This window comes from Rhinatrema bivittatum, chromosome 5, assembly GCF_901001135.1.
Source record: "Rhinatrema bivittatum chromosome 5, aRhiBiv1.1, whole genome shotgun sequence".
Classification (NCBI taxonomy): domain Eukaryota; kingdom Metazoa; phylum Chordata; class Amphibia; order Gymnophiona; family Rhinatrematidae; genus Rhinatrema; species Rhinatrema bivittatum.
In genome coordinates, this window is record NC_042619.1 from 340,602,031 (window position 1) to 340,622,340 (window position 20,310).

At 47.5% G+C, this 20,310-nt stretch overlaps 1 protein-coding gene across 1 annotated transcript in view; it reads right to left on the reverse strand.

Annotated features, from left to right (window-relative positions):
* LOC115092958 (E3 ubiquitin-protein ligase HERC2-like) overlaps window positions 1-20,310 on the reverse strand; it is a 2,733,734-nt gene that overhangs the window by 1,438,388 nt on the left and 1,275,036 nt on the right. The window contains 1 exon segment of the mRNA XM_029604466.1: window positions 13,335-13,443. Within this exon segment, the coding sequence (XP_029460326.1) occupies window positions 13,335-13,443 (109 nt within the window).

Below are 20,310 nucleotides of genomic sequence, written 5' to 3' on the forward strand. Positions count from 1 at the left end.
GAAAACAGGTTTTACATTCAGACAACATCCAACAAGGCATTGATCTGTGCAGTCTTGGTAAACAAGCATCGGGTTAACTTGCTTGATACGGCGGTTACTACCCTTAACCATTAAGCTTTATGCTCACCTTTGATGAAACTCCAACATTACTCTCTGCATCAATGACAGGGGATGGCAGGAAATTTGAATCAGTTACCAACAAGGGCCCTGAACTTGGTGGTAGATGAAACAGATAAATATGGGAAAATAAGTGTGGGAGCTTGTTGGGCAGACTGGATGGGCCGATTGGTCTTTTTCTGCCTTCATTTCTATGTTTCATTTATCCAGGTACATCAGAACTTGAGAGGCTTGTGGTTTTCGTAAATGGAAGCATTTCCATATCTAAATGCGGAAATGGGTAGACATGAGCAGTTTTGAAAGTTATACCCTATGTGTACCATGAAAACAACATGAAGCTCCAAGGCTAGTGCAGGGAAAACAAGCATAATCAGCTATCAAAAACAGATTAACAAGTAACTTTGTGACTAATGCACATTCTAAAGAATAGAAAGGAATATGTATGAGGCTATATGCAGCCAAGGAAAAATAACAGGAAGGCTATGAGCAAAAATGTTCATAGTCTAAGCACTAAAACTGCAGACTTACAAGCCTTAATGATGGAAGCGGGCCTAGGTATTGTTTCCATCATGGAAAAGTGGTTCAATTAGTCTCATGAATAGGATATAGCCATACCAACCTATAATCTGTTTAGGTGAAGAGGTCTGGTAACACAGTAATATAATAAGTGATGGCAGATAAAGACCAAAATGGTCCATCCAGCAGGCCCTGCAAAGGATTTTAGGATTTTAACTGCCACTCCTTGCAGGTTACCCTAAGTTAACAAGGCCCCATCCCAGCCATAAAAACATGGTCGGATTTCCTGCTCCCAAATTTATTTATTCATTCTTTCTTGTGGTAAAGAAAACGGAGAGGAGTAGCTCTTTATGTAAAAAATATTAAAACAACAAACATAGGAGACTTAAAGAAAGGAGGCAGCACTGTGACCATCTTGCAAAGAGGTGATGGCACTTCCATATACTCCGATATGGTATATAGATCTCTCACTCAGGCCAGAGTTCTGGATGATGACCTCAAAAAGAAAGAAATGAAGGAGGAAGTGTTGTTGAGGGAATATATTAACTTGACAGATGTGGACTGGAATATCCTGTCAGCAGAATCAAACTCCTTTCAAAAAGCTCCACTCAGACACATAAAGGTAGATTTTAAAAGCCTTGCGCACACAAACATGGCCGCTTATGCACATAAGTGGACTCAGCTGGAGCTCCGCAAATTTTAAATAGCCAGGAAGGGCACATGTATGTCCTTTGCTAGCTGCATTGTACAAATCAACTCCTTTTCATCACTTATAAGGTCAAAAAATTGTTTAATGAGGTCAATTTTACAATGGATACATCTGACTATGTCTGTAATACCCCCCTAACCCCAACCCACCTCCCGAAATCTCACCACAAATCAAAATGTCCGTTACAATGGTCCATGTATAGACCCTCAGGCTGAGCCCTATAATGAGGGATGCTGTCTCTTTCTCTCCCTCCCTGATGTTCACCAGACTCCTGCACTTAACAAGGACCAGCAGCAAAGTGGCACATATATGTATCTCCATATAGCTGAAGATATGCATGTGTGGAGATTAATTTACAACCTACACAGGTAGGTTATAAAACAGTGAATATTTTTGTGTGCGGCAAGATATGCATGTTTATCGGTGCACACGGAGTCATTTTTAAAATCTAACTTATACTGATAAAACTCATGAAGTCATGAGGAATAGGTAGAACATTGGAAAAAATAGAAAATAATTTTTACTCAATGCATAATTGAGCTCTGGAATTTGTTGACAGAGGATGTGGCAAAAGCTGTTAATGTAGCTGGGTTTAAAAAAAAACAAGCTCCTGTAAGAACAACCATAAACCAATATTAAGGTAGACAAAGAAATTCACTGCTTATCTGTGGGATAATCAGCATGAAATCTATTGATCTTTTGGGATTCTGCCAGGCACTTGTGACTGGGTTGGCCAGTATTGAAAACAGGATACTGGGCTTAAAGGACCTTTGGACTGCCCCAGTATGGCAAACCTTATGTAATACAAGACTTCAGAATTACAAACGGTGAAAGTGTCTCTAATGTTCAGACAGGTGCTCACCTTAGCATCAGTGACCATCAGACAGTATATTTTGATATAATGGCTTACTTGGAAAGGATTCACACAAAACACCAAGTCCTGGATATCAAAAGTACTGACTTGGTAAACTGAGAAAATGTCTTAAAAAGATGTTGATAATATGTGGGAGGAAGTAGGTGAAGTAGTAAAAAAGTAGGTGAAACAAAAAGAAGCTAAGAAATGGCAACATCATTTTGTCAGAAAAGTAAATAAAAGGAAAAGGAAACTGATTTCATTATCCAAAGAGGTGACAGAAAAGTTAGGGGCAAAGAGATTAGCTTTCAAAGAGTAGAATAAAAAATAGCAGGAAAAATATCTGGTAAAACTGAAAGGGAGAAGGAAGATATTGTGTATTTATTAGTTTAATTCTTGTTTTTATGTTTTTATTGTATTTTTATCTTGTAATCTACCTAGCATAGAGATCTGTTATAGGCGGAAGAGAGATTGTTTTAAAGAAAGAAAGAAAGAAATATGGAAAAAGCATGAGTGGAAGAAAAGCTAGCTAAAGATGTGAAGCAATGTGGCAAGACTTTTTTTTTAGATATACCAGTGAAAAGCGGAAGGCCAGAGGTAGAACTGTGAGAATAAATGGAGCAATATGTGGAAAGAGACAAGAAAACATAGAAATGCTAAATGGATACTTCTTTTCAGTATTAACTGAAGAAGAGTTTAGAGGAGGACTACAAATTGTTAGCAATTTGTGGGACAGAAGTGACAATTTAGGAATGAGAGGATTTGTGTGGAACAAGCAAAACTGAAAACAGACAAGGCTATGGGATAAGATGAGATGTATTCTATGGATACTCAAAGAAGTTCTGGGGGTCTATTAAATGACTTCTTCAACAGATCTTCGGAGACAGGCATAGTTCTGCAGGACTATAGAAGGGCCGATATGGTCCCCCTTCATAAAATTGGTAACGGTAAAGAAATTAGAAACTACAGGCTGGTTGGTCTTATCTCAGTGATAGGAAAGTTGATGGAGATTCTACTGAAGGAATGATAGTGAACTATCTATAATCTAACAAGCCGTAAAGCCCGTTAAAACGGGCTACATCCCTCTGTCTCTCACCTCCCCCTCATTCTCTCTCCCCTCACTCTTCACCACCCCCCTCCCCCACCCACTCCTCTCCACCCTCCCTCTCCTCACTCAGTCCCCCCTCTCCCTCACTCCCTCCTCTCCCTCACTCCCTCCCACTCAGTCCCCCCTCTCCCTCCCTCCCACTCAGTCCCTCCCTTCACCCACCTCCATTTCCTCCCGGCGCCGTAAGCGCGACTTCCCGCAACCCTCACCCGGCTCCATTGACTCCTCCCGCTCCTGCCGGCAGATCTCGGGGGGGGTGTCACTCCCGCCGCGCGGCAGTGACCCCCGCGAGATCTGCCGGCAGATCTGGGGAGGAGAAGTAGCGGCACCGCGCGCGCGCGGTGCCGCTACTTCTCCTCCCGCTCCTGCCGGCAGATCTCGGGGGGGGGGGCGCGGGAGTGACACCCCCCCCCCCCGAGATCTGCCGGCAGATCTGGGGAGGAGAAGTAGCGGCACCGCGCGCGCGCGGCGCCGCTGCTTCTCCTCCCGCTCCTGCCGGCAGATCTCGGGGGGCGCGGGAGTGACACCCTCCTCCCCCCCCCGAGATCTGCCGGCAGATCTGGGGAGGAGAAGCAGCGGCACCGCGCGCGCGCGCGGCGCCGCTGCTTCTCCTGCGGCCCCACCGCCATTTTTTTTTTCCTGATCGACGTCCTTGCCCGCACATGCGCAGTAGAGCTGCGCTCTACTGCGCATTTGCGGGCCGTCGGTCACAGGCCATTTATAAGGTAGATGGGTAGGAGAATCCAAGGCAGTATGGTTTACCAGAGGAATATAATTTCAAAACGATCTGATTGATTTTTTTCAAATGTGTAATCAATGATTTTGATCAAGGTCATGCACTGAATGCAGTTTACATGGATTTCAGTAAAGCTTTTGATAATGTCTTGCACAGAAGACAGGTCGCTACAGAATATCAGCAAAAGGCACAGGATCGTCAACGTACTGTTGTGACCGTCGCTGCTCGACGTCCTCACTCCGCCCTCATTACCTCTGTAGCGACTCCCTCCGGGTCTGATGGACGGCTGGCTGCCGCGGCATCTCCATGCCGTCTCCCTTCGGCGTCCCTGGACCGGCTCAATGCTGCAGATCTGCCATGTTGCCTGAGGACCTAGGGCGCACGCTCTGATGGAACTACCAGCAAGGGCGCGAACCTCAGGGGCGTCCCACTGAGATGACGTCATCCGCCTCCAATATTTAAAGGTCTCTATTTCGCTATCTAATTGAGTTATCAAGGCATGGAAAGGGAAGGAAAGGATAAGGAACGGATAATCGGATTCGGACTCCTCCTAGCTACTCTGCCTCCTCGGACTTACCAGAGGTACCCACTCCTCGGGGGCCTCACACTTTTTCTTTACTTTCAGATTACAGATAGGAACCGGTACTCGATCCTCGAGGGCCCATGTTCCTGGACACTCTGAAGATTCTCTACTGCCTGGAAGCTATCGTTGCTACAAACAATTGTGAGTTACCATCGCTCTCTCAGAGCTTTCCCTGGAACCAGGTACTCGCTCCTCGAGGGCCAAAACCTTTCCAGCTCCTGAGCTTCCTTGACACCTTATGTGAGTTTTGTCATCTTGTTCTGTTCATGAACTCTGTCTACTCTGCCTACTCTCTTTCTACAGTTTCTTAACAGCTCAGCCATCCTGGATCGCTGTTCCAGTACCTGAGGGACTACAGTCCTGCCGAACATATCAGCTCACTACTGCCACCTCTGTTGGTTTCAAAAACCTGTTTAATAAAAGAACTATGCGTGTCTGTCTCCATACTCAAGCCTAGCCGGTGGACCCTGTCGGGATAGTCCCCCGGGGGCGAGGTCATCTGCCACCGGCCCAGGGATCCACCCACAACTATATCTGATCCTGAACAGATTGCTAAATACGTAGCAAGACGATATCTGTGACACTACAAGATTGCTGACTCCTCCTTCTTAGGAGCCAATATTAACAGATTGCTACTCCGCAGTCTAACTAGTAACAGATCTATAACAGATTGCTACTCCTATCTGATTGCTCCTCCCATTAGCATCAGATCACTAACACAAGGGAGAGACAGTTTCAAGTAGTGGATCAGGTCCTAGTGCTATTACCCATGCCTCCAAGTCGACTAGTGGCGAAATGTAAGGGCCTGACTAAGGTAGTAAGGTGTTTGGGGCCCCTAAATTGAGGTCAAAGTGGGTGCAGAGAGTGGGTGCAGTGAATCTTATCAAGCCCTGGATAGAGACAAGCCCTGATGGTGAATCCTCTTCTCGTGGAAGAAGATGATTTGGGATCTCAAGTAGTAGAAATGAACCGGGAGGAAGAAGTGGTGATAGGAGAAGAGTTAACATTTTCACAAAGGCTACAGGTTGAGAAGGTGGTGAGGGATGCTGGAGATGTGTTCTCCCCTTTGCTGGGTCGGATGAAGTTGGTCTCACATAGTTTAGTGACTCCCCCTGGGAAGGTAATCCGGAGAAGACCATACCGTCTATCAAAGGCCATGCAGGAAGAGGTCACCCGCCAGGTGGAGGAAATGCTATGACTAGGAGTAATTGAAGTGTCGTGCAGTTCCTGGTGTAGTCCGATAGTTTTAGTTCCCAAGATGGATGGCACATTACGATTCTACATTGACTTTAGAATGGTATATGCAGTCTCTAGCTTTGATGCCTATCCCATGCCCCGAGTGGACGAGCTGGTGGAGCGGTTAGGAATGGCGCAATACCTTCCCACGCTTGATCTCACAAAAGGATACTGGCAGATCCCTTTAGAGAACAGCTCCAGGGAGAAAACAGCCTTTTCCACACCAAGGGGGTTTTACCAGTTTGTACGCATGCCATTTGGCTTACATAGGACTGCGGCAAACTGTCAGCGCCTATTAAGCATAGTACTTCGCCCCTATATGAGCTATGTGGCCGCTTAGCTGGACAATGTAGTTATTTACTCTTCTGACTGGGAATCCCATCTCCCCAGGGTAAAAGAAGTATTAAGGTCCTTGCGAGTGGCAGGCTTGACAGTCAACCCGGCCAAATGTAGATTGGCCCAAAGGGAGGTGAAATATTTAGGACATTTGGTAGGGAGAGGAGTGATGCGGCCCCTTATAGATAAGGTCCATAATATCAGGGAATACCCACAGCCAGAGACTCAAACAATTGAGGGCTTTCCTAGGTTTGGTGGAGTATTACTGAAAATGTATTCCTCACTTCAAGAGCTTAGCTAGTCCTTTAAACGAGATGTTAAAAAAGGGGGCACCCAACAGATTAAAATGGGGGAATATAGCTGAGGATGCGTTTGATAACCTTAAGACAGTTCTTTCCAAGGACCCTGTGCTGAAAGCAGCGGCCTTTTTGCTGCCGTTCATCTTGCAGACAGATGCATCGGGAGGGGGACTAGGCGCCATCCTCTCCCAAGTAGATCACGAAGAACACCCAGTGATATATCTGAGCAGAAGGTTGCACCCCCAGGAGCTCAAATATGCTACAATTGAAAAGGAATGTCTAGCAGCCAAATTGGCCCTACAGACTTTGAAATGTTGTCTTTTGGGAAGACATTTCATTTTAGTCACAGACCATGCCCCACTGCACTGGCTTAACCTGATGAAGAATTCCAATGCACGCTTAACACTCTGGTACTTAGCCTTCAGGCGTACAATTTTGAAGTACAACATAGAGCTGTGAAAGAACATGTGAACGCAGATTTCCTCTCCAGGCCAAGGGAGGAAAAAGGAACTCCCTACTCAGGAGGTTCCGTGAGTTTTAAAGGGGGGGGGGGGGGGGGATGATGACGTGCATAGAATATCTAAGGGGAAAAGCCCAGACCGGATCACTTCAGGGAGAGCCCGTTGCAGAGCCAGACAACAGAGACTATAGGGGAATCAGAGGAAGACTACATTTCCCAGGTTCTTTGAGCCAAGGATAAGCCAATGGGAGAAAGGAGAGAAGCTTGATTATACACCTGAGAATGGCACCCGGGGAATGCACACACCTGAACCCATGATAACGGAGAAGGAAGGCACTGGGGATACATTGGAGTTTAAAGGGAAGCTCAGCTCCTCACAGGAGGAGGAAGTCATGGAAATGGAGGTCCCTGCAGTGGAAACTAGCACCAACATGGAAACAGAGTACGTGGGATTACTCTGTTTTGTTTGATTCTTTTGCCTGGTTTGAGTTTTTTTTTAAGGACTGGGAGGATGATGGCCTGCAGCACAATTGAGGGGAACATAAGAACATACCATACTGGGTCAGACCAAGGGTCCATCAAGCCCAGTATCCTGTTTCCAACAGTGGCCAATCCAGGCCATAAGAACCTGGCAAGTTCCCAAAAACCAAGTCTATCCCATATTACTGTTGCTAGTAATAGCAGTGGCTATTTCTAAATCAACTTAATTAATAGCAGGTAATGGACTTCTCCAAGAACTTTTCCCAATCCTTTTTTACACCCAGCTATACTAATTGCATTAACCACATCCCCTGGCAACACATTCCAGAGTTTAATTGTGCATTGAGTGTAAAAGAACTGTCTCTGATTAGTTTTAAATGTGCCACATGCTAATGTCATGGAGTGCCCCCTAATCCTTCTATTAGCCGAAAGAGTAAATAACCAATTCACATTTACCCATTCAAGACCTCTCATGATTTAAAACACCTCTATCATATCCCCCTCAGCCGTCTCTTCTCCGAGCTGAAAAGTCTTAACCTCTTTAGTCTTTCCTCATAGGGGAGCTGTTCCATCCCCTTTATCATTTTGGTCACCCTTCTCTGTACCTTCTCCATCGCAACTATACCTTTTTTGAGATGCGGTGACCTGAATTTATTTTTATTTATTTTTTTATTTGTAAGGTTTTATATACCGTCATTTAGAAAAATTCCATCACAACGGTTTACAGTATTCAAGGTGCGGTCTCACCGTGGAGCGATACAGAGGCATTATGACATTTTCCGTTTTATTCACCATTCCCTTTCTAATAATTCACAACATTCTGTTTGCTTTTTTGACTGCCGCAGCACACTGAACAGACGATTTCAATGTGTTATTCACTATGATGCCTAGATCTCTTTCTTGGGTGGTAGCTCCTAATATGGAACCTGACATTGTGTAACTATAACTATAAATCAAGTGAGAGACCTTGGGGCCTTCCTAGACTCTAGAACGAACTTTAAAAAATTCATCAACAGCACTACTAAAGAAGGCTTTTACAAACTACAGGTATTAAAACAGTTAAGACCTCTCCTACACTTCCATGACTACCGTTCGGTCCTTCAAGCCATACTATTCTCAAAGATTGATTATTGTAATGTGCTGTTGCTTCTACCAAACCTCTTCAAATGCTGCAAAACGCTGCAGCCAGGATTCTCTCAAACTCCCGCCGCATGGACCACATCACCCCGATTCTAAAAATACTTCACTGGCTACCCATTCGCTACAGAATTCTCTTCAAGACACTTACTATTATCCACAAAACCTTATTTCAGGAATCCTCGCTGCAACTTACTATACCCCTCAAACCACACTCCTCTGCAAGACCCACCAGATCTGCATACAGAGACTCCATCCAGGTTCCCCCAAAAAAGCCGTTCTACACAACACTATTCGAAAACTAGCACTATCAACTGCTGGGCCGCATCACTGGAACTCTCTCCCGCCAGATCTCCGCCAGGAACACTGCCATATCACTTTCAGAAAAAAATTAAAAACTTGGCTGTTCGCCCAAGCATACCTTTGAAGAAGCCTCAGGGTCACCCACACAGCCACATACCCCACGGTTGCGTCCCTTTCTGCAACTCAAAGGAACTGTTTTTCACCTTATTGCACTTTGATAAAATTTGCCTAATCGTAGACAAAATGTAAATTTGTATATAATTCCCACCTTGTAAACACTTTCTCCTGCTTATATGCCCTTCTCTCCAGGTAGAAATTGTTTAACCTATCCTCTTCTAACAGCCCAGTTCCACTTCCCTGTTATAATGTGACTTCTTGCTTTCTTTGTTAACTGGTTCCCCCTAGTTTATTGTAAATCGGTACGATAAGACCTCGTCTTGAGTATCGGTATATTAAAAAAAGAATTTAAATAAATAAATACACATGGGTTATTTTTCCCTATATGCATCACCTTGCACTTAACCACATTAAATTTCATCTGCCATTTGGATGCCCAATTTTCCAGTCTCACAAGGTCTTCCTGCATTTTATCACAGTCTGCTTATGATTTAACTAGGCTGAATAATTTTGTATCATCTGCAAATTTGATTACCTCACTCGTAGTATTCCTTTCCAGTTCATTTATAAATATATTGAAAAGAACGGGTCCCAATACAGATCCCTGAGGCACTCCACTGCCCACGCCCTTCCACTGAGAAAATTGTCTATTTAATCCTACTCTCTGATTCTTGTCTTTTAATCAGTTTGCAATCCACGAAAGGACATTGCCATGACTTTTTACATTTCCTAGAAGCTTATCATGAGGAACTTTGTCAAAGGCCTTCGGAAGGGGAGTGTTGTGCTACTGCCTAGCACTGCGGTTTGCTGGCCGAAAGGCTAAACTCATTTGCTCCCCCAATGAACTGACGGCCTCTGGAAATTTGTGTAGTTTTTTTCATTTTTGAACTGTAAAGGTGTGGTGGACACAAACTTCTTTTTGTTCTTGCATTGCTGTGGGACGGAGCTAGAGAACCTTAATGTGGTGCATGGATTCCTGCAGGGTGAAACTGCCTGGGGGAGTCTGACCTGTGGACAGCTGAACTAGGGATATGCCCTGACCGGTGCCTCGGGACATGACATGATTGGCATATGTATGAAGGTGAGAAGACAGGGCCTGCAACCTTACTCTGAGTCTCCTGCGACAATGATGGAAGAAAGGCATGACTGTTTGCATTGTTACTGGCAGATGTGACTGGCAAACCACAACATCCAGTAAGACTGTATAAGCTAGTTAGTACCTTTGCTGAGCCGTCAAACCTGATGAGCGTTGCCTGAGAGCATCTAACTATTGTTGTTGGCCACTAGACATGCAGGCAAACTGTAATCAAAAGAAGTTGATCTGTTCATTATTACAGCATCTGATGCAACAATTAAAATAATTATATGACAGGACCTTGCATCCCAGAAAAGGGTACTGGTGTGTAGCTGCCAGCCAACCTTGAAGACATGCCTAAGACAACAGAAACCTGTGCTACCAGCAAATGGGATACTTCATGCGGTGCAAGTGATTTTCCATTGCTGCCCTCCAGTCTGTCCTGCATGGAAAACCATTAGTGAGCCATCACACAGGGAATACAGCAGGCCTGCAACATGCACTGCAGACTGCTTGTGGTACAGGTGTGGAAGGCTAAAGAAAGTGTAGGTGACAATGTTCCCGATGGATCACTAACGGCCCACATGGGAACACTGTAACAGCTCCCAAGGGAAGGGTAGGAACGAGGCCTTTTTGGAAATAAATATATGCTATGTATATAGTGGATTCAGACTTTAGGCCACATGCCTTGTTTACCAGCATTAATTTGGCAGCCCTCTGAAACATGGATGGAGAAAGGCATGCCCTTAGACAATGACCTGCATACAGAACCGCAGAAGCCAAGTATTATGCCACCGATCTGTCCTCCCCCCCCCCCCCCCCCATTTAGGTGCCATTAGCCACATACCCATAAGCATTGATGGAAATGAGAAAGAAAAGGGTGTCTTACCTACAAGCCAAGCGTCACCATATAGGCCAGCCTCAAAATTTTCAAAAAAGCCCGATTGCCTAAGTATAAAGGAATCGTGTGCGGCTCTGGGGTATCTTGCCACCATGTCCAGGATGTACATTCAAGCATTGCAGACTATTTGCACGTTATGGAGTGGAAGAGCTTTCTGTTGCAGTACGTCTCCTCCTCTGACGGCATGGAAAGATGGCTACGTGAGTTCAGTCGATAGCTCCAAAGACATCTCTCTCTCCTCTCCCTCCCTCCCCCCATAGTACTAGCTACCTGTGTGGGCACTTTGTGAACTGTGAAATAGAAGTATTGCGGGGTGCAAAAACTTTACCGCAACCCGCAATACTACCTATGCGAAGGGCTATGTTAGCTCGCAGTGAGGTAATTCTAGCATTACCATAAGCACGCCCCTTTTTCTAACAACGGGCATTATCCATGCATTATTGTAGCATTTGGATGAATCTAGGGGTATAATACTTATCATATACCAGAATGCCCCACATCCCAAGACCGATGGAGAGCAATGTTGATGCTTCTCTTCAAATTTGCTCAATGCAAATCATCAGAGATCCACAATGCCAGAACTGAAGAAGCAGACTCCTGCACCTTCTCTGGATGAAAGGAGGTAGATGATGGTCTATCCCGCTGGTCCTTCCTTAAGCTTGATGACAAGTGGAAAAGATGACTCTCAGATGCTGATGCACTGTCAGCAGTTGATAAAGCTCCTAGGACCCTTGGTATTGAAGCTTCCAATTCCGATAGGTTAGACTTAAATCTCTTGAAGAGTTTTTCCATATGCATGAGTCAGTAACAGTCTCTTCTAGGGGACATAGTCTCATACAAGGAGCAGCCCAAGACATCATAGTTGTTCCCCCAACATCCATGATAAACATGATGGGTTTACAAAGAGAGTACTTGTTGAATCCATTCGCCCTCTTCTCCTTCCCAGAATCAGTCAAAATATCAACAAAGCAAAATCCCCGATAAATGCTGCCTCAATGCACTGATGGTGGTCCACCACACAGCCAATGAAAAACCTACATAAGAGGTGGATGAAAATAACTACAGGTTTCCATGAGAAGAAGCTTCTGCAGATTTTAGAGTCAAACTCAACACCACAGGAAACAGAGAGTAGGATTAAATGGACAATTTTCTCAGTGGAAAAGGTTATACAGTGGAGTGCCTCAAGGATCTGTACTAGGACCCGTGCTTTTCAATATATTTATAAATAATTTGTAAAGGAATACGAAGTGTGAGGTAATCAAATTTGCAGGAGGACCTTGTGAGACTGGAAAATTGGTCATCCAAATGGTAGATGAAATTTAATGTGGATAAGTGCAAGGTGATGCATATAGGGAAAAATAACCCATGCTGTAGTTACACAATGTTAGGTTCCATAATAGGAGCTACCGCCCAGGAAAGAGATCTAGGTGTCATAGTGGTTAATACTTTGAAATCGTCAGCTCAGTGTGCTATGGCAGTCAAAAAAGCAAACAGAATGTTAGGAATTATTAGGAAGGGAATGCTGAATAAAACGGAGGATGTCATAATGCCTCTGTATCACTCCATGGTGAGACCGCACCTTGAATACTGTGTACAATTCTGGTCACCACATCTCAAGAAAGATATAGTTGCGATGGGGAAGGTACAGAGATAGGCGACTAAAATGATAAAGGGGATGGAACTGCTCCCTTTTGAGGAAAGACTAAAGAGGTTAGGGCTGTTCAGCTTGGAGAAGAGACGGCAGAGGGAGGATATGATAGAGCTGTTTAAAATTATGAGAGGTCTAGAACAGGGAAATGTGAATCAGTTATTTACTCTTTCGGATAAAAGAAGGTCTAGGGGGCACTCCATGAAGTTAGCGTGTATCACATTTAAAACTAATCAGAGAAAATTATTTTTCTCTCAACGCACAATTAAATTCTGGAATTTGTTGCCAAGGGATGTGGTTAGTGCAATTAGTGTAGCTGGGTTTAAAAAAAGTTTGAATAAGTTCTTGGAGAAGAAGTCCATTACCTGCTATTAATCAAGTTGACTTAGAAAATAGCCACTACTATTACTAGCATCAGTAGGTTGGGATATACTTAGTGTTTGGGTACTTGCCAGGTACTTGTAGCCTGGATTGGACACTGTTGGAAACAGGATGCTGAGCTTGATGGCAGTTTCTTATGTTCTTATCAGCTGAAAAAAAAGAACTGTATGTTCTTTTTTTTCTTCACAAATGATAGTCAATGAAAATACCATTGCACAAAAGTATAAATGAACCTTTTCTCATAAACAAATTATGCTCCAAGGCATTTCAGTCATTTTATTTCATCTGTAAGGTAGATAGCTCCTTAAGCATTTAGTTAAAAAAAACATAAGAACTTACGTAACCCCAGGATGAATACTGGGAACTAGCTCCATCTCAGCTAATAATCCAGTCCAATGAGATTGTTGAGGGAAATCCACAATAACATCTTTTCCATTGGCACTAAAAGCTGTGATAAAATGAGAGAGAAACTTTTACACAAAGCAGTGGAAATCTCAATTCAAATACCTAAGAATTAATAGGAAACACCAAGACTACAAAACAAAAGTTTTAAAATATTACTGAAGAATTTGCAAAAATGTCTTCTAATAGAAATGTTGCCTAACCTCTGTCAATTCCTATATTCCCTACCAGTCTGAAACTCTTGGGTAATTTCAGTCCAACTGCAGGTGAAAACCAATGAAATATTACATCTCATGAAATTTCAGTAGCGGCACCAGGTGATCAAATTCTCTCACATGCTTCCCCAGAAAAAATATTTCCATAGCACCACATATTTACCACAAAGCATAGTAAATAAATAGCCCCTTTACCTTTGAACTCTTTGAGGTATGTCATCTGGGAAAAAATTCTGAGGCAGGCACTCTCTGTAGGCAGACCCCAAGATATTTTCAACACTGCCTTCAAATCCTCCTCCCTCCTCCTTTAGCTCAGGCTTTTGCAGTTCTTGACTTAGAAATTTCTTATTACGGCTATATGCTTCATTCTTTTTCTTCAGCAAGAAAAATGTTGAGATTACTTACCTGGTAATCTTCTTTTCCTTAGTGTAGACAGATGGACTCAGAACCAATGGGATAGTATCAGCGTGCTAGCAGTTGGAGACGGATCTGACGTCAGCACGGGGTATATAGCCCCACAGGAAGCGAAGCGATTCAGTAATCTTCCTTGCAAAAGCTGATATGGATGTGTGTACTGACGCTCCGTGAAAAGTGAAAAGTGAAAACAGGATTCCCCTGACCGATTGACATTGGCTGGAGACCGCCAGCATTCACAACCGGAAGGCGTTGACACTGGTAGAGTGTACGCTCGTATGTAAACAAATGCCATGGCTTACCTGGAATCGGTGAAACCCATGTACACAGGCAGCTTGGGCGGGATGCTGAGTCCATCTGTCTACACTAAGGAAAAGAAGATTACCAGGTAAGTAATCTGGCGTGTAGCCAGATGGACTCAGAACCAATGGGATGTACAAAAGCTTTACTCCCCGCCTGGGCGGGAGGCTGCCTGAGGACCTTGTAGTACCGCCCTCGCAAAAGCCGAGTTCTCCCTGGCCTGGACATCCAGACGGTAGAACCTGGAAAAGGTATGGAGGGAGGACCACGTCGCCGCCTTACATATTTCTGCAGGCGACAACATCCTGGATTCAGCCCAGGATGCCGCTTGTGCTCTAGTAGAATGAGCCTTAACTTGCAGAGGTGGAGACTTCCCCGCCTCCACGTAAGCTGCTCTGACAACTTCTTTAATCCAGCGGGCGATAGTGGGCCGAGAGGCTGCTTCCCCTTGTCTGTTCCCGCTGGGCAGGACGAACAGGTGGTCCGTCTTTCGCAGGTCTTGTGTCATGTCCAGATACCTGGGCAGCAATCTGCCGATGTCGAGATGGCCTAATAAACGGCCTTCTTCAGATTTCATCAAACCTACCGTAGTAGGCAAAGATATGGTTTGGTTAAGATGAAACTGTGAAACCACTTTAGGGAGAAAGGAAGGAACCGTCCGAAGATGGATAGCTTCCGGAGTGATTCGTAGAAAGGGCTCACGGCAGGACAGCGCTTGTAGCTCAGAGATGCGTCGTGCGGAGCACACCGCCAGCAAGAACACCAACTTCAAGGTGAGAGACCGGAGAGACAAACCCCGAAGGGGTCGGAAGGTGGATCCCGCGAGGAAATCCAAAACAAGATTAAGGTTCCATAAGGGCACAGGCCACTTTAGTGGTGGACGAATATGCTTGACCCCTTGCAGGAAACGAGAAACATCTGGGTGCTTGGCGATGGTCTTGCCATCCCTCCTGGGACCATAGCAAGACAGTGCCGCAACCTGAACTTTGATGGAGCTGAGGGAGAGACCCTTCTGAAGCCCATCCTGCAGGAAATCCAACACGATAGATATGGTGGCAGCATGTGGATTGGTGCCATGAGTGTCGCACCATGCTTCAAATACCCTCCAGATCCGTACGTAGGTGAGGGATGTGGAAAACTTGCAAGCTCGGAGTAGTGTATCAATCACGGGCCCCGAGTAACCTCTCTCCTTCAGTCTAGCCCTCTCAAGGGCCAGATCGTAAGAGAGAATTGAGCTGGATCCTCGTGGAGGATGGGACCTTGACGTAGAAGGTCCCGGAGAGGAGGCAGAGGAAGAGGCTCCCCTGCCAGTAGGCGTCTCATGTCCGCGTACCAGGGTCTTCTTGGCCAGTCTGGTGCCACTAGAAGAATTAGGCCCCGGTGCGTCTGAATCTTGTGGATGATGGCGCCCAGCAGAGGCCACGGAGGAAAAGCGTATAGTAGAGTCCCTGGAGGCCATGGCTGGACCAGGGCATCGATTCCGTGTGAGAACGGGTCGCGCCTGCGGCTGAAGAAGCTGGGGACTTGAGCATTGGACTTGTCCGCCAGTAAATCCATGGCCGGAATCCCCCAGTGATCGACAATCATCTGGAAAGCTGTGGGGGACAGCTGCCACTCTCCTGGATTTAGGCGTTCTCTGCTGAGGAAGTCGGCTGTGGTATTGTCCTTCCCGGCAATGTGGACGGCGGAGACATCCTGCAGATTCGCTTCTGCCCAACCCATCAATGGGGCGATCTCCAGAGAGACTTGTCGGCTTCTGGTTCCGCCCTGCAGGTTGATGTAGGCCACCGTGGTGGCGTTGTCGGACATCACTCTGACAGCTCTGTGCCGCAGTCTGTTAGCGAATCGCAGGCATGCCAATCGGACTGCCCGGGCCTCCAGGCGATTGATGTTCCACGTGGACTCCTCTCTGTTCCATCGCCCTTGCGCAGTGAATTCTTCGCAATGTGCTCCCCAGCCGCCCAGGCTGGCATCCGTGGTGAGCAAGATCCACGTGGGCGAGGACATCTTCGACCCCCTGCTCAGGTGGTTGGACTGCAACCATCACCGCAGCTGGGTCCGAACTCTGGCCGGTAGAGGACGGTGCGTGGAATAGTCCCGTCGACGGGGGCTCCAGCGAGAGAGCAGGGAATGCTGTAGAGGTCTCATATGGGCCCGCGCCCAAGGCACCACTTCCAGGGTGGATGCCATGAGACCCAGAACCTGCAGATAATCATAGGCTATGGGCCGACTGGCACCCATGAGATACTGGATACGTTGTCGAAGTTTCAACTGTCTCTTGGTCGTAAGACAGACCGTGTCCGCCCGAGTGTCGAACTGCACTCCCAGATACTCTATTGATTGGGAAGGCTGTAGGCAGCTCTTGCTGAGGTTGATTACCCAGCCCAAGCTTTCCAGAAGGGTGATCACTCTGTTGGTTGTCCGCAGGCTCTCCTCTCGAGATTTCGCCCTGATCAGCCAGTCGTCTAGGTAGGGATGGACCAGAATCCCTTCCCGCCTGAGTGCCGCTGCCACCACTACTACCACCTTGGTAAATGTCCGTGGGGACGTGGCCAACCCGAAGGGAAGTGCCCGAAACTGGAAGTGGCGGCCCAGAACCTTGAAGCGCAGGTAGCGCTGATGATCCGGATGGATCGGAATATGAAGATATGCTTCTGACAGGTCTAACGCTGTGAGGAATTCTCCGGGCTGGACTGCGGCTTTGACGGAGCGCAGTTTCCATGCGAAACCTCGGTACCCATAAGTATCGATTGACTGACTTGAGGTCCAGAACAGGCTGAAAAGTGCCCCCTTTCTTGGGTACCATGAAATAAATGGAATAGTGTCCAGAATTCACTTCCCAGGCAGGTACTGGGATGATGGCGTTCAAGGACAGGAGCCTCGCCAGGGTAGCTTCCAATGCTGCCTTCTTGTGTATGGGACAGGAAGACTCCACAAACTTGTCCGGAGGGAGATGATGAAAGTCCAGATAATATCCTTCCCGGATAACGGCGAGGACCCACTGGTCCGACGTGATCTTGACCCATCTGGGGTAGAAGAGGGTCAACCTGCCCCCTATGGCTCAGTCCCCCAGATGAATCGGCAAATTCTCATTGTGGGGCGCGACCGGGACCCGAGCCCGGACCAGCCCCTCGCTTGCGCTGCTTGGTCCGAAAGAACAGATTCCTGGCCTGAGGACGTGGCGCCAGATAGCGCCCCCTATACGGAACAAAGCGCTGTGAACTCCTGCCCCTGGAGGGCCGTGGAAAGGAGCGCTGTCCCCTCCTGGATCGATCTTCCGGCAGTCTCGGCACAGGAGAGGCACCCCAGGTAGTGGCTAGCTTATCAAGACCGCTGCCAAAGAGAAACGAGCCCTGGAAGGGTAACCTGGTGAGGCGAGACTTCGAAGGCGCATCAGCAGCCCATGGCCGGATCCAGAGTTGCCTCCTGGCAGCTACGGAAGATGAGATCCCCTTAGCTGTAGTTCGAACCAAATCCGAAGCGGCATCTGTGAGGAAGGAAAGAGCGGACTCCATGTCAGCCGCTGGAGCATTGTTCCTGACCTGGGATAAGCAGGCGCGTGTCACCACCGTGCAGCATGCCGCAATCCGCAAAGAAAGAGCTGCCACTTCAAAAGTTTGTTTCAGAATGGCGTCCATTCGCCTGTCATGGGGCTCCCTGAGGGCCGTCCCCCCTTCCACTGGAATGGTAGTGCGCTTGACCACAGCGCTAATTAAGGCGTCCACCTGAGGACATGCCAGCAGGTCCTGGAGAGCTGGAGCCAATGGGTACATACCTTTCAGGGCCTGGCCCCGTTTGAATGGCGCCGCCCATTCCAAATCTATTAGTTGCTGAGCCACCTGCAAGAAGGGAAAATGGCGGGCTGTAGGACGAAGACCTTCCAGCAGAGGGTTCTGCGCAGAAGGTACCGAAGCACTGGGACCAGTAATATCCAGCTCCGCCAGACACTGAGACACGAGGTCAGAGAGGTCCTCCTTAGGGAAGAACCGCCTCATGGTTCTATATGGCTCAATCCCCGGGGGGAGGTCTCCTTCGTCCGGGAGTTCGGACTCGTCTGGCGAAACCTCCTGGTCCGATTGATCTGGACTGTCCAGTGGCGGGAGGTCCTGCTCCCGATAAGGCTGGGAGGGTCCAGGAACAGGATCCCTAGGCGCCGCCACCGCAGCGGCAGCAGGCGCCGCAGATATAGCCACCACAGGAACTGCAGCAACAGCAGGAACAACCGGAGCAGCAGGGATAGTAGGGCCGGGACGGGAAGTCGTCTGCATCTGGACGAAGGCATGAATCCCCTTAAAGAGATCCACCCAGGAAATGGAAGCAGCCTCTAATCCCCGGGGTACAAGATCCCCCGGGATTCCCGAATTGTCGAGACTGCCCCCCCAAATCCGGGGTAGCTGCAGGGGAACTGTCAAGAAACTGTGGCTGAGATTGGTCCTGGCCGGAGGGTCCCCCGGCCGCCTCACATTGGGCACATAGGGAGCCTGGCTCAATACTGCGCGTGGCTCTAAGGTGGCATGCAGAGCAGAGGCCAAGAGCTGAAATGCCTAAGACAGGCGGCGGCGCCGCTGAGGCCGTGGGCGCGTACTGATCCATACCAAATATAGCAAGCGCGCAAGAATCCGCCGCAGCAATAGGCGCTGAAGAGAACACGCGCACACTAGCAATAATATGCGGCAGCAGGTAGGCGCTAAATACAACAGGCGCACAATAGCAATAGTAAGCAGCAGCAACAGGCGCTAAATACAACAGGCGCACAATAGCAATAATATGCGGCAGCAATAGGCGCGTAATACAGGAGGCGCACAATAGCAATAATATGCGGCAGCAATAGGCGCATAATACAACAGGCGCACAATAGCAATAATATGCGGCAGCAATAGGCACTCAATGCAACAGGCGCACCATAGCAATAATATGCGGCAGCAATAGGCGCGTAATACAACAGGCGCACAATAGCAATAATATGCGGCAGCAATAGGCGCTCAATGCAACAGGCGCACCATAGCAATAATATGCGGCAGCAATAGGTGCTCAATACAACAGGCGCACAAGAGCAATAATATGCGGCAGCAATAGGCACTGAGCCCTAAGCAGTGAGCAATGTACGCTCTATGGTATGCAATAGGCATTCAGCAGTAATATGCGGCATAAACTCACAGTGGCAGCCAATATGCGAGCACAAAGCAATATACGCACAAGGAGGAAGAAAGCCGCGCCTATTACGGGCGCGGAATGCCTGAGTAAGGCCACAAAAGGGCGTCCTCCACGGCTTGCCACGCCGCCGATCCTCTACTTCGGAGACCTGGGCGAAGAGACGTACGCCTTACCAGATCTTCGGCGCTTCCGGGCTGGAACACAGGCGGTCTCCGGCTGCGGGGGGAAAGGGCCGGTACCTTTCACCGCCGCGATTGGAGGAACTGCACCCGCTACCCCGTCCACGCCGGGACCGAGGGCCTCGAAGCCACACCCGAGTCTCCCCCGGGGGGCTATGCCCCTGCCGCGGTTCGGCCGGACCGAGGACTTTCACCTCCGGGGGACCACGGCAGTCACCCCGGGAAGCTCAACTGGGGGGAGTGACAGAAACGTCCCCTGAGGAGCGCGGGGCTCAAAAGTCGTTGAAGAAAGGTAAAGTAGAATCTAGAATGAGAAAAAAGAGAAAAATTAAAGTAGTATTGTAAAGCACGCTGAACCAGCGTACAGGCACTCCAAACTGCTTTGGAGACGGAAATTACTGAATTGCTTCGCTTCCTGTGGGGCTATATACCCCGTGCTGACGTCAGATCCGTCTCCAACTGCTAGCACTCGGATACTATCCCATTGGTTCTGAGTCCATCTGGCTACACGACAGGAAATGTGAGACTTTCTATGTTCTGAGGTAAATTTTCAAAACATTTATGGAAAATAGATAAGAATGATTGTTCCTGACTGCTGGTGATAACCAGTATTTTGAAAGGTAAGACAAAATACCCATTCTACAGCATTCT